Source organism: Hemicordylus capensis, chromosome 11 (genome assembly GCF_027244095.1).
Source record: "Hemicordylus capensis ecotype Gifberg chromosome 11, rHemCap1.1.pri, whole genome shotgun sequence".
NCBI classification, from domain to species: domain Eukaryota; kingdom Metazoa; phylum Chordata; class Lepidosauria; order Squamata; family Cordylidae; genus Hemicordylus; species Hemicordylus capensis.
The window spans coordinates 4,087,649-4,102,428 of NC_069667.1; the positions used below are offsets into that span (position 1 = coordinate 4,087,649).

Here is a 14,780-nt window from a genome sequence, read left to right on the forward strand (position 1 = left end):
TGCACAGGTGTAATTTCCATGATCAGCATGGTGTTGTTGACTATGCAAATTGCACCCGCATATGTGTGGACGCCATGTGTGTCCCAGTGCCATGCACGGGTTTGTGAAGCTGTCACAGCAGGAAGCTACATGCAGTGACAGAGAGCAGGTAAGGACATAGGAACATAGGAAGCTGCCATATACTGAGTCAGACCATTGGTCTATCTAGTTCAGTATTGTCTACACAGACTGGCAGCAGCTTCTCCAAGGTTCCAGGCAGGAATCTCTCTCAGCCCTCTCTTGGAGATGCTGCCAGGGAGGGAACCTGGAACCTTCTGCTCTTCCCAGAGCGGCTCCATCCCCTGAGGGGAATATCTTACAATGCTCACACCTAGTCTCCCATTCATATGTAACCAGATACTGCTCCCCTTCCGCTGGTGCCGAACCAGTGTGAATGAACTGGTCAGGATCCTGACCAGTGGTGATTCTCAGGTGTTATTGACTACAACTCTCATAATCCCCAGCTGCAATGGTCCTTGGCTGGGAATTATGGGAACTGTAGTCTGGAAATCCCTGTTACAGGGAACATTGGTCCTGACTCCCTTTCCCTCAGAGCTATTCAAGACCCCCATCCCTCCTAGATCCCTGACTCAGCAGACGTCCAGCATGATGTGGAAGAGGATAACCATCTACAGTTACTCAGATGCAATTAGATAAACCAATTTTCTAAAGCTTAAGCATTCACACGTTGGCAGTCTATGAGTCAAAGTTGTTATCAGTCTTGGTCAATACAATACTGGTGACAAAGTGTGTTCTTACAGGCACAAGGTGAAGAGCTGCTAATGTTTCCACGCACACGTGAACACATCATCAATCACTTACACGACGATAATTATTTCATTATGCTGTCCAGGGGACTTCAGCGAAATGGTTCGAGGCCAGGGATTCCATGAAAGAACTTTTACTGAACAGGAATTAGAAATGCAATGAGCATTTGCTGGCTTAGAAAATGCTGGCTATTTTCATCGTTGGCGGTCTTGTAAAATGAAGACTTTCCGGAGAAAATGGCATAGGACACTGAATGATATGATGGGTATGGAATCTGGATGTCCAGTGAGTCCATTAAGTATATTACTTGGATTCTTGAATGATGTAGTTGAACATAGGGCTTGGAAATGATCCTACTATTTGGCTGCAGCACTTTGACTGTGGCATGACTCAAATGGGCAGCCAGCCGGAAAAGCCACGGATTACCTAGAGTTACAGCTACAGATCCAGTCAGTCATGGACACTGCAAAGCTGGCTTATTTAGTCAGGTTCTAGCAAAGAAAAAATAATAGTGGTTACCTGAGCAAAGAGAAACTTTTTAAAGTGGTGATTCTCTTACATGTAACAGGAGGAGAGCAACTGACGCTATCCAACCCCAGCACAGCATCCCTCCAGTGGCTGTTGCTGGTATCTGCCTTATGTTGCTTTTAGACTGTGAGCCCTATCGGGACAGGGGGCCATTTAATTTATGTATTTTTCTTTGTAAACTGCTTTGTGAACCTTGGTTGAAGAACGGTATATAAATATTTGTCACAGTAGTAGTAGTAGCAAACAGGCCAAAAGGAGATTTTTTAATTTTCTGTTTGGAGCCCTGCTATGGGTTTACAACAAACTTCAAAGGTGGTTTGTAATGGTATTATTGTTCTTATACTTGTTTGGGATGGCTTGTTTAATTTTGAATCATTAGATTACAGACAGATTAAAATGAAACCAACTGCAGTTCAGCGTGCTGCAGAAAAATATGTAGCCTGTGCAAATATTTACCTTCCGAACATGGCCATGGTTTCCTCCAGTAGTTTTTTCCGGTGCCACATTTCCCCCTGGGAGCTCCTTTTTATTCTTTGCTGAATTAGTCACTTGGGTGGGGTGATCCCAGTCAATTGGGAACCATACAGTGAACAGAATTTTGTGACAATCTACATAGGCAAATCACATCTGGTGTCATGATAATACGAATAAGACAGATATTTATATATTGTTTTCCAATAAAGGTTCTCAAAGTGGTTTACATAATGTCACTAAGGGCAATTTAATGAAGGCCTGAACATTCTTTTCAAGGGGTGCTGAAAGATATCCAAAATGTGGGAGTACCTTTTGGGCACTGACAAATGTTATGAAAAACAGTAGTTTGGGTTCAGTCCTAGCAAGAACTCCTCACATAGTCCTCATCAGCCCTGGGTTCCTTCAGACGCCTACCACCTTCCTGGTGTACCAGTGAACTCTGCATGTGTGCATACAGCATTTTTAAGGGGCTGTAGGGGCTAAAGAAGGCTCCCATAGGAAATTGCCTTATACAGAGTCAGACCAATGGTCCAGCTAGCTTAGCACTGTCTACACTAGGCCTGATCAACTTAGGCACCCTAGCTGTTTTTGGACTACAACTCCCATAATCCCCAGCCACAGAGGCCCATAGCCAGGGATTATGGACCAACATCTGCAGGAGGGCTGAAGTTGAGCAGCCCTGGTCGACACTGATTGGCAGCAGCTTTCCAAGGCTTCAGACGGGAAATTTTCTTTGACCTATCTGGAGATGCTGGGGTCCGAATATGGGACCTTCTACTTACAGGGCTCTACCACTGAGTTTGGGCCCCATACCCCCACTCTGTGCGGCAGCAGCCTCTCATTATGAGGATTTCCACCCCACCCTGGACAATTGTTAAATATATAAAGAAAGAGATTGGATAGATGGTGCTGCTGGTGGTGGTGTTCTAAATTTATTCATAATGTTGGCCGAGTTCTATCATATTGGCTTAGACTCCAAGCTGTGTTTCATCCAAGTGCTGGATGCTTATCAGATTTCAAATAGCATTAAATGAACACCCACAAAGGGGGATTTTGAAGGTTCCAGGGAACTGTGGGCGAGTCCAGGAAAGCTCTGAAGCCTTCAGTGAAAAATGAGCTATGCGATTCCTTAATTTGCCCAACCAATTTACAGGGAGCTTCCAATGCAAACAGCCCATAACTCATGCAAAGCATTTCCATTCCCTCGCTGCTAGCTCTCCTCTCACTAGCTTCCGTTTTTCTTTTTAGATTCCCTCCAGCAAGTCCAAGAGTTGTTGAGCAGAACACTACGCATATACCACTTTCCAATAGAAATGTTTGCAAAGTGGTTTACAAAGCAAACAAGATTAAGAGGGGGGAGAAGATGGTCCTCTCCTTGTCCCCACAGGGCTCACATGCTAAAGAGAAACCCACAACAGCAGAGCTAGGGGGAGAGGGGGCCCGTGTTGGCCCCTCTTCTGGTGGCCCCTCTGAGTGAGGGATATAATGAAGAAAACAGGGAGGGGGGCTGCTGCGGGGTCCTGAGGTTCTTTGACCCCATCCGCTCAATTATAGCGACACCCCTGGAAAACACCTTATTTGCGTTTAGCATTCTGGCAATTCGGCATTCTGGCCATGTAATTTGGCCCTTGCACTAATAACATGCTCAAGGGCACTTTCCAGACAAGCTGCTCATCAGCAGCAAAATGCTTCCGTCCGGGCAAGTCGCATTGGGAGTGGAAACAGCAGGGGGAGCGGTCTCGCAGCAACCAACAACCCGACAGAACAGCAATTTTTCCATGCCGGAGGTATGACGCCGTAGCTGCATTTCGCAGCGATTAAATTCGAAACAAGGCATTGGCAATGTGAACGGCACCCTGCTGTCCGGCCACGTAGGGACTGCGGTGTCAGGATGCCAGAAGTGGGGAAGCACCCTTCCGAGAGGCGCCCTGACCCTGTTGCAGGGTCGAGTCTGGAAAGCACCAAGCAGGAGGACAAGAGCACTTTGTGGCCACCTGCATCACATCTCCTAACCTAGAGGCAAAACAACGCACCTGGACTCCACACTGTGGTGCACAGTAGGGTCCTTTGAAAGAATATTGTGGAGAAGTCCTGTGTTACACAGTCTCCTAACTGTCCTGAACATCAACTCTGCGAATCAAACAGTTCCACTGCAGCAGCAACGAGTTCCTTGCACAAGGCGTCTTCGGTTCAGTTCTGTCCAAGGGCTCCTTCTCAGAAAACCTCTTAAACATGCCCAAATCCAAATGAGACATTAAGTCCTATAGATCTCAGGATAGTCTTTAGTGCTTTACTAGACCACGATGAAGGCAAAAGGAAGTTTTAAGGCCAAGCTCAAGTCTTCAATTCACATGGCGACATTAGGAGGTGGTTTCGGTGCAGCATGCAAGCAGGTCATATCAGCCGCGCCTCTGCTCTTAACAGTGGTTCAAACCCTTTGGCACAACCAACCATCATTCGGCAGTTATGCACCAGGATGAGCCTCAGTTAAACCTTTCCCAATGGAATAAGCCAGGGAGGAACCTGAGCTCTTTTCTTCAGAACATGAAATGAGGGCTGCACAACAATACGCACCTTCACTCCCGTTAACCTTAGCTGGTTGACTAGGCATCCCTTTCCCCAAGAAGCTCTGGGAACAGGAGCCCTGTCAGGGGAGCAAGAGGTCTATACAAGATCAGTCTTAGTGCTCTCAAATGATACTTCCCAGGATCCTTTGAGCTGAACTGGGACATAGGTCATATCAGCTTGTCGCATAGTTATGGCCCAAGGTGAGGAACGAGTATTTGTTTTCCAGGTACTTCCAAAATCGTCCTCTTCTGAATGCCTCCTTGGATTTTGGAGTTTCAAATTACCCGTTTCCAAAGCAGAGCTGGTATGTTATGATCCTCTGTTGTTCCATTTCACTCCCCATGCAAGATGTTTGCCACAACCTGCAAGGCCTTGATGCCTTTCCCCGCCTGACCAACCTTACCAGTGCATGTGTGTGTTGTGATAATGCATATGTGCTGTTGTATGCATCAGTAAATCAGTAAAATCAGTAAATGCCACACAAAAAATTATCTGTATACAATTATATCAGAGTGGAAGTGAGAGTGTCCTACTCCACAAAGTTGTTGTGAGAACTAGTTGAGATACAGATTGCAGGTCACTTGGAAAATAGAACAGTATAATAAAACAGAAATGTATCTAACAACAGTATAATCCCTGCATGAGATGTGTAGACTTCAGAGCCTTCATATCCTCTGTGTACAAGTTCACTGAGGAGTCTTTATTTCCTTTATCTCCTCTGCATTTCATTTAAGAATTATTATTTCTTGTGATTTGGACAGTATGTGGCCCAAGATTGCATTGGCTTTACTAGCTGCTGTATCACACTGCTGGCTTCTAAATAATAAAAGGCTCCAAATCTCTGTATATCCTGAAGATTTAACTTCCAACTATTAAGTCACTGCTTCAGTGGAGGTCCAATCAAAGAATGGTTTTCTGGATTCTTATCTTTGGCAACTATAGCAAAGACACAGATAACATAAGACATCACTTTTTCCAGCCACGTGGCTCTTCAAACAGGCGATTCTCACACATCTTTCAAAATAAAGCATAAGTCTGATCTGTATAGGGATTTTTTTTTTTTAAGAAATGCCTGGAGAGGTCTTTTCACTTATTTTTATTTAACTCCATAAATATTTTCTCATAAGGCTCAGTGTCTTTACAACACTTTTTTTTAAAACACTGTTTCTTTGTTTTGTTTTTTAAATACACACAACTCTGACATATGTTTGACAGGGTCAAACAGTCCAATAGAAACAAAAAATAGAACTGGCAAGTGAGAATGAACTGGATTACCAAAATCCTCTGCTTGTTTGCTTGCTCTGGCTGTTCAAGCCTCTTCCCCTCCCGCCCCCACCAAACAAAAAACGCAGCACGTGGTTCCACACTAGGCTCCCCAACTCCCCCCCGGCTCCTGCTTCCATTCTTCCTCTGGAATGAGTCCCTCTCTATTTCTTGTGTCTTTAAGCTCTGGCAGGCTCGTTCTTGTCTTCTGGAGGAAAAATAAGCTCGGTGATACCATGCAGAACTTACAATAGCTACTAAATATACATGTTCCCTGAAATGTAGCTGCATTGAAAAGATGACTGAGCATAAAGAGAACAGAACCAGAACCCCAAAGCACCACAGCAGACTATCAATAACGTTGCAAAGGATGGCTAATGTCCATCCATCCAAGAACTGAAACAAGTTTCAAATATATATATATTTCTTCTATTTATTGTCTATTTACAACTGTTCGATGCACCTAGGTTGGTTCTTAATTTGCTTTTTCTTTATTTTAAAAGAAGTTAGGGAGACAGTTATCTCAAAGAGAAATCCTTTGTATCTGCGAAGTCAAGGGGTGGGCGGGGTGGGTGGGGGAACACATATCAGTGGTCTAAGGAAAGAGGGTCAATTGTTTCCCCCTGTATATAACAGAGCTATGCTTCTGGTTTCCGCCAGAGAAATCCTGTATACAGTAAGTGTCTTAACAACATCCTTGTTGTATACCTTGTGGCACCACATGAGATGGCAGCAGCTTCTTCTGCTTTCTGGCACAGAAATGGTTTAGTCTATAGAACATGCGTAATCATCAATATCCCGCCAACACTCCCCTCCCCAAATCCAATCAGATGTAAGCATTTGAGTCTACAAAACAACTCCACCCGACACCAAACCCCACAGCAAAGACATTGGCCATGAGTCAAACTGCAGCCCACTGTTGGTCCTTTGCGGCAGCACGGCTTCCTTCCTCGGAGCACCGGGGCCATGGCTGGAAATGAGGAGTGTTCGGCATGCCAGTGGCCAGGGCAAAGGCACTCCCTCGGGCGGGATCCCCTGCCAGCATCCGCTCTGCCCGATGGCTGGCTTTGGCACTCGGTCGGCAGGACTCTTCCCCACTCTGGGTTTATTTTCCACTTTAAGAAAGAAGCTGCGAGTCCAACAAGTGGCCGTATCGGACCAAGGCGAGTCTTGACTTATGATGCATATAATGGTGTGACGATGTTGGTTTCTTTTGTTTGTTTGTTTGTTTTTGTTTCCTAGTGCTGAATATTTAGGAAGCATCTTCTCATAAAAATAATGGATGTTTCACTTTCGCTCTCTGAGGCACAAAACAGCAAATGAACAGGCTTAACTAATGTGCTTGTTACCTGCCCCCCCCATTCAGCAATTAAAAGGTAAAACTTTCATTATGTTGACAAATTGTCCCTAATTTCCTGCCCTCCACTCTCTCTCTCTCTCTCTCTCTCTCTCTCTCTCTCACAGTTTCTCTCCAGGCATTCCTAAATGGTAGGTTTTTCAATCTCCATTGCCACAAACCTGTGCAGGGCAACACAATTCCGTCTTAAGCATCTGCCAGGCTAAGCTACCCAATCTAATACACAAGAGAGTTTATATTAGAATCTGCTCTGAGACGTGTAAAAATGCAGCTGTAGAAAAAGAGTTTAAAAAATATATACTTGTTGCGATACAAAACTTTGTTCCTGACTCTTTCCTTTGCTGTTTGCACGGGACTGAAATCCTGGCTGAGGTCAAGTGGAAAGACCTACAAAGTCCCATGATGCATCACAGTTGGGGTGGCTAACCTTAAGCCTTCCACTTGTCATTGGACTGCAGCTTCCACCGTCCTCCGTTGCAGCCAATGAAGTGCAGAACTGACATTATCCCACACATGTTGGGTTACCAGATATTATTGGGGGAAAGGAGAGGAAAAGACAGAGAGAGGCTGCATCGAGAAAGCCACACGACGTCTCCCTGTAACGTCTCGCTCAAACCTCAAGCACACTTCTGAACGGGGGCGGGGGGGACAGACCAAGAGAAAGCTTGAGAAGCAATTTCTCACTTCATTTGGGCGGCGGGAGGGGGAAGCCACTTTTTGGGCATTTTAGGGGATTCAAGATATAGGTTATTGGGTTTGGTGAGGGTTAGTAAAATGAGGGGGACTCAGACTTGTGGGGGGATCTGCACCCTGGCTTCTGGATTTTCCTACACTTTTTTTTGCACATGCTCTGTTGATTATGCATATATAGTACAGGGCATTGGGGTTTGTTTGTTTGCAATGTAAATGTTGAAGAACTTGGAGTGCTTCAGTGCAATTCAACTAGAGTGTATCTGGGAAATCCAAGGCAAGATGTATGAGATGGCTCTGGAAAATGTCACTTCAGAGAGAGAGCGAGCGAGAGAGAGAGAGAGAAGGCAGAGGGAGGCTGGGTACTTGAGTGCGAACCGATTGACAATATGCCCGTCTACTGAATGGCTGTTAGGTGAGCATAATGACCAAGATCCTGGGCTGATCAGTCTCCTCACATTCCACTGTCCCGAGCAACATTGCTGCTACAGGCAGGTTAAACTCCGGCCACAATGCCTTAGCATTCAGATAAATGCTTTTGATTACTGGGGCAACAATCCTACAGCTAACAGCTCATTATTACTGTCTAATGCTGTGCTTGGTAGTTAAAGACTTAAGGCTAAAGCTAGGGAGTGGAACAAATTGAACAGGCCAAACGACTATGTTGTCATTTATCTCCACTAGACCCAATGCATCTCGAAACCGGAACCAAAGACGTCAAACAGCCATGCTACGCGTGGGTCAGTTGTGGCCCAACATATGGGACTTCCAGCTGGGAGCGTGGGCCATGTCTTGGGGTCTGAGAGCCCTTTGGCTCTAAGCTGGGCTACGGGGTGAGAGCCAACACTATCTTATCCACTTGCCTTCCATCAGTTTTGCAAACTGGGCATTCCAAGAAACAATCTCTCCATTGAGAAAACAAAAGGGGAAGCAACTGAATCAAAAGGGAAGCGTGTATGCAATAAGATGCACAACCAAAATGGAAACACCCTTAATGAAGGAAGAGAAAGTTAAGTTCAAAAACCACACAGGGAGGAGGAGAGGGGAAGCACAAGTTAAGAAGTGTAACGACATCAGCCACACCGAGGCAAATCCTGGCCTAAGGAGGAGTTGGGTGCCCCCTCACCCTCCTACTCTCTCTGCACCCCCAAGGCACTTCTGCCAGGCAGCTCCACTTTCCTGGGACAACGGCGGGAACCTGCACAGCAGCACGTGCCTCTCGTGCCCCGTCTCCCTCTTTCAAAACCGTTGTTAAGCAACAGAAGTACTGAGCAGCATATTACAATGCGCGACAGAACATGGGCGCAGAACAGAAGAATGTTGGGAAATAAAAATGCAGCTTGCTTTGGTGAGATAACAGAACCAAACCAACAGCAACGACTACTGGACATTCAACGCACATGCGGTGCAATCATCCCAGCACACCATCGGAGCAAGTTCCATTGAAGTGAATGAGACCTCCCATTCGTCTCAATGGGGCTCAGGCAGGATAGGTTCCCAGTGGGTTGCATCCGTGGTGGGCTGCGGGAATGAGATGTAGGAAAGGAGATTTCATATCTAGAAAAGTAAATATACACCAGTATGGCCCCAGGTAAAGCAAGTCAGGGGCGGAATGCACAACAAACAGTAAATCATCCTGGGAGGAAACTCTGACATACCAAAAAAAAAAAAGAAATAATGAACAGTAACAAATGATTCGATGGTGCCAAAATAAAGGCTATATGATCAGAAGTACTTGGTGAGTCCTAGGATATAGTAGCAGAGACTGCTTCCCAAAAACAACAACAAAAATGTTTTTGGTCCTTCCAAATATATATATATATATATATATATATATATATATATATATATATATATATATATATATATGAGATATATAAAAATCATATATGTATGTGTGTGTGTGTGTATATATATATACACATATATATACATATATCTGTATATATGTACATATATGCATATGAATGGTTTTGTTTTAAGTTGCAACAGTGCTTCTCCAAAAAAGGTCCATCTATAAATATAATTTTTTTTGTTTTTTAATTTTTTTTTAAATTTATTTTAAAATTCTCCATCTCTATATATTATTTTTTGAATGGCGTTAACCTGCTGAAGTTTTGCCAGAATGGGGACTGGCTGCGTTTGGGCTCGGTGAATTCGTAGACCTGCGGTTGGGCTATGCCATCGGTCACCAAGTATTGTCCCTGATTTAGTGGATCCTGGGGTGGTGGGTAGGCTGGAGGAACTGAGCGGGAGTAGCCAACACCTGTATGGATGGTGGGGAGAAAGGGTCAGGGGCGAGGGGGTAAAAACAAAAAGAATTCCGTCAGAATGTTTTCGGTAAGTCGACACATCCATCCACCCATCCATGCTGGTTCCCACTGTCTTGTGACTCTCTAGCATGACTTAAGAAGCAGAATCCAGGGGAGGACTTTGCCAGAAAGAACCCACTTTGTTCTCAGTGGTTCCCCATTGAGTTCTGTGGCCTAAGCGATGGGTTGGAGGGTATGGAAGAGGGAGGTGAAAGCAGAAAGTTCATGAATGAATACAGATGAAAGAAAAGCCAAGGCTAATCAATGAAACAAGGCACAGAACTATGCAGCTGTAGCGAAGACTGCTCTTTGCTACATGTCAAACCAAGCCAGATTAGAGAAGGAATAAATCATATCTGCATCAGTTCTGTTTTTAAAAAGAGAGAGAGGATGTCCCTTAAATGAAGAGCAATCTATCAGTGGTCACTAATCATGATGGCTAAAAGCAGAATCTCCAATATTCAGAGACAGGTCACATCTAACTGACCAATGTAAGGAAGAAAGCACCATCAGCCCCTGTTTATGAATATCGTGGGCCCATCTGTCTGGCAACTGAGGAAGACAGAGTATTGGACTTGATTCAGCTTTGGTTGGAACCAGTGCAACGGTTTCAGGAATCATTGTAATATTCTACACCAGCCTTGGTGCCTTGCAATCTAATTTTGCAATTGCTTCACTGAGGTTTGCAGAGAAATTACATTTGTGGGTTTCGCAACACATTATAATATAACATGGGAATAAAAGATGGCAAGAGCCTGGCTTATGACTAAGGCCTCCAGACACTTCGACATTACAAATGTGCAATTTTCATTACTCCAATAAAAGCAACGGAAGATGAGAACGCTGAAGGTGGTATGCTTCAGGTCTCTGCAGCTTTGTTGAGCAGGTTTATGAAAGAGTTCTGTGTATGCTCTCCCTTCTTACAAATACCACCCAAATGGTCTGAGATGACCAGACTTTGCAGCTGCCCCTTCTGTGTCTGCTTCTGGGTCAAGTTATGACCCCAGGTGTGTAGGCTGATTCAAGTGAGACAGTCTCCTTATTCTGATGGCTGGGCGAAGCACAGACACACCTGCCACTTGCACTTTGCAAACCACTCTCCCTTTGAGCTGCTTCTCCTCACATGCAGAGGCTGCAGGAGGTTTCCCTACATGCATCTGAATTACTTGCATCCTGCAGCATTTGGGATGGGAAGAGGGTGTCTCCCTTCCTTGGTATCGCTCTGTTTCCTGATGTTTTTGAAGCACGCCAGTCTCCTAAATGTTTCCATTTAATGAGTATACCACTCTCGTCTCGTACTTCGGGGGATCAGTGGCATGGTTATTAATGAGATCAGCTGCAGTTTATTCAGGGGCATTGTAACCCCTTTAGGTCCACCTCTGTCAGATTCGCTTGTGTGTCTCTATTTCATCCCCTTAAACATCCCTCACGTGGTCTCACTTTCTCTTCCTTAAGAACTCTTATCACAGCGAAAATAAGGAGCTCAGACAGGAGGCAAAAGGGGGCACCCACTACAGAGAAACGGATGGAAAAAAGAGAGAGAATGTAATAGACAATTACTGACAAGAACAAAGGCCTTGCTGAATGGGAGGTTATCATCAAAAATGGCATCGCATTTAACGGGAGCCTCCAGAAAGCACAAAGGGGTTTGCAGAATTCTGGACTGCACCAGTTCAGCCTGCAGGGGTGGCTGTGAGTTGTCCTCAAATTTATATAAATTTTAAAAATCCCCTTCATGTAGTAAACTTGCACATCAGAGGGAAATAAATCACATTGCCCTTCTACTGAACTGCTAGTTAACTTGTACATGTGGGGAGCTTATTTGTTTTATGCAGTCTACTTGCTAAAAATGTATACCTCACTTTTCTGAACATAGTTCCAAGGCAGCGACTGATACATGGTTAATAAAACAACTGTCAGTTAAAAGGGGATCACACCTCTGCCTGCAATTGACTCCCTGAATTGCCTTTCATTCATGCTGCTTCCTCTCTTCCTTCCTTCCTTCCACTCCCCAGTTTTTGCTGTGAGATCTTTGGCACAACCTCCTAGTCCTGACACCCGCTCTGCAAGGGCACCCAACCCTGCCTTGGGCAAAATGCACCCCTGCCTGTATTTAACTGCTTTAATTTAAAATTGGATTAGGATGGTCACTGAAGCACAGCACATGAGAGCAGGGGCCCAGGGGTGGCCATGTCGGTCCGTTCCAGCAAAAACAGTCGAGTCGTGTGGCTCACAACTTATTGTGGCACAAGCTTTCCGAGGCCATGCATCCAACGAAGCAGCCTCTAGTCCATGAAAGTTTATGCTGCAATAAATCTGTTAGTCTTTAGCATGCTACAAAACACTTTCTTGTTTATACCAAAAGGGTTTAATTGTTATTTCCACATTAATGTCTTCAGTAAAAAAATGATTAGGTTTCACTCCATTTGATTCCTCCAAGCCATAAGCCTTGTCATAAATCGAATTCCCCATCTTGCAAAAGAGGCTGGTTCTGCAAAAGGAAGGTAGTGCCTGATCAACTGGGGAAGCAGAAACTAATTAATTTTATAGGCAAAGGAGCCTGGACTAATAAAACACCATCATTTTTCAGAGAGTCCACAGGGAGACAGAGAAAATGAGAGAGCAATTGCAATGTTAAAAAATAAATACAATTAAGAATGCTGTGTTTGTCCGGATGAACATCTAAAGCAATTTGAATTGGAAATGCTCATAGAGAGTCTCAAGCCAACTTTTGCTTCATTATGAATAATCAAGGTTCTGGTCGCAATCCACTAGGATGTTTTTTCCACTGATATTATGGAGAAGATAACATTTTCTTGTGCACACTTCTGCTTAGCACCTGCCTTAGTCCTGATCCATGGGAACCCTGATCCAACTCCTCTTGCTAAGGAATCCTGAAGCATGCCAGGCACCGTGATGCTTTTAATCTCACATGTGGCCCTTAACCATCATGACTAGTAGCCACAAATAGACCTATCCTCCATGATATTGTCCTATAAAGCCTTCTGTTAGTGATCGTTGTCATAAATTTATTTATTTATTTAGTATATTTGTGCACCGCCCCAAACTTCCATCTCTGGGCACTTTACAGCAACATAAAACAAATTAAAACAGAAATTAAAACCTGAAAACAATTTAAGACCACAAGTCTAGTTAAAAAGCTTGGGTGAATAAATATGTCTTTAGAGACTTGCTTAACATTTGTCAGAGATGGGGAGGCTGTTATTTCAGCAGGGAGCACATTCCAGAATCTCAGGGTGGCAACAGAGAAGGCCCATCCCTGAGTGGCCACCAGACGAGCCGGTGGCAACTGCAGACGAACCTCTCCAGGTGATCTCAATGGGCAATGGGGCTCATAGTGAAAAAGACGTTCTCTTAAATACTCTGGGCTCATGCCTCCCAGGGCCTTATAGATCATAACCAGCACCTTGTATTTTGCCAGAAACTTGTCGGTAGCCAGTGCAGTTCTTTATATCTATATCTAGCTATGTAATATGGTCTCTTCTAGATGACCCAGAGACCAACCTGGCTGCCACATTCTGGACCAACTGCAGTTTCCGGACTATGTACAGAGGCAGCCCCACATAGAGCGCATTGCAGTAGCCAGGTCTGGAGGTGACCAGCAGATGTAGTATGGTTGTGAGGTCATTTACCTCAAGAAATGGACACAGCTGGCACATCAGTCAAAGCTGAAAGAAAGAATCCAGAAGCACTCCCAGACTGCATACCTGTTCCTTCTGGGGGAGCGTGACCCCCTCCAGAACTGGCAGATCAAAACTGTCTCCTGAGTTCTGACCCTGCGCAATAAGCACCTCCGTCTTAACTTGCAGCAGCAAACATACATTGCAGTAGTAAACATATGAAGCTGTCTTATGTTGTACCAGAACGCTGGTGCGTTGAGCCAGAATTATCTTCCAATGCAGTGGGCTGCGCCAGTGTGCCGCATGAAAGGCTGACATGTGCCTTGAGAATTGTGCCCACAGGCTGGGTGCATCTAGCACTCTGCACCATCAAAACAGAGAAGTTCCAAGAATCACTGACCCCACTTCTTTTGGTAAGTACTCGGGCAGTGGCACCTTCCTAAGGGAGGGAGTCTAGAGACACAGGGATTCCCTGATGGGGATCCTGGCTGCTACAGGAGGACCCCTAGAAGGAGGACCCCTAGGGCCATCATGGACCCATCCATGACTGAGTGGGCAAAGGGAGGGCACGGGCAAGTATTTAGTGGGCTATCCCACAGATGTAAAGAGGAGCCCCCTCTCTTCTGGGAGTTGCTTGAGAAAACGTCTCTGTAGCTTTTGGGGGGTGCAAGAGTAAAGTATTGCTCCAGTTGTCACTCAGAAAAACATCCTGTGCTCCAGGCACCAAAGGTTTGGCAAACATGGCTCAGTTCTGTCGGTGGCTCTACAAAGTCGTAGGCACAGAGAGAGATTACTGGGAACCAGGAATTCCATACCCACAAAGCAAGTGTCCTTCCATTTTGCTTCCTGTCCTTTCCCTTCCATTTCTCATGAGTCTGCAGGGAGACGTGAGCCCCATTCAGACATTACATTGTGCAAGCATATAGATGTGTGGGCACATGTACATGTTTTTGTTTGAATGACGGTACGGGTGCTCATTTTAAAAGCAAACCTGGATACAGGCCCCCTGGAATGCGGGGGGAGGTAGGAAGCCTGCCACTGTTTGGGTGTTGAACATAACATGTGAACAACTGCACATGCCTACTTTGGGCACAAACTGTATGTCTGTTGAATAGGAACACAGGAAGCTGCCATATACTG

At 45.0% G+C, this 14,780-nt stretch overlaps 1 protein-coding gene across 11 annotated transcripts in view; it reads right to left on the reverse strand.

Annotated features, from left to right (window-relative positions):
- Positions 1-5,457: 5,457 nt before the first annotated feature.
- Positions 5,458-14,780, reverse strand: part of ARHGEF9 (Cdc42 guanine nucleotide exchange factor 9) — a 204,139-nt gene continuing 194,816 nt past the window's right edge. For 8 of the 11 annotated variants that reach the window (XM_053273653.1, XM_053273660.1, XM_053273663.1 and 5 more), the window contains one exon: positions 5,458-9,953. In XM_053273653.1, coding sequence (XP_053129628.1) covers positions 9,772-9,953 — 182 coding nt within the window. In that variant the 3' untranslated portion in view covers positions 5,458-9,771. Of the gene's footprint in view, positions 9,954-9,987; positions 12,491-14,780 lie in introns of those variants that run through there. The other 3 variants (XM_053273654.1, XM_053273656.1, XM_053273655.1) reach the window with 3 other exon arrangements.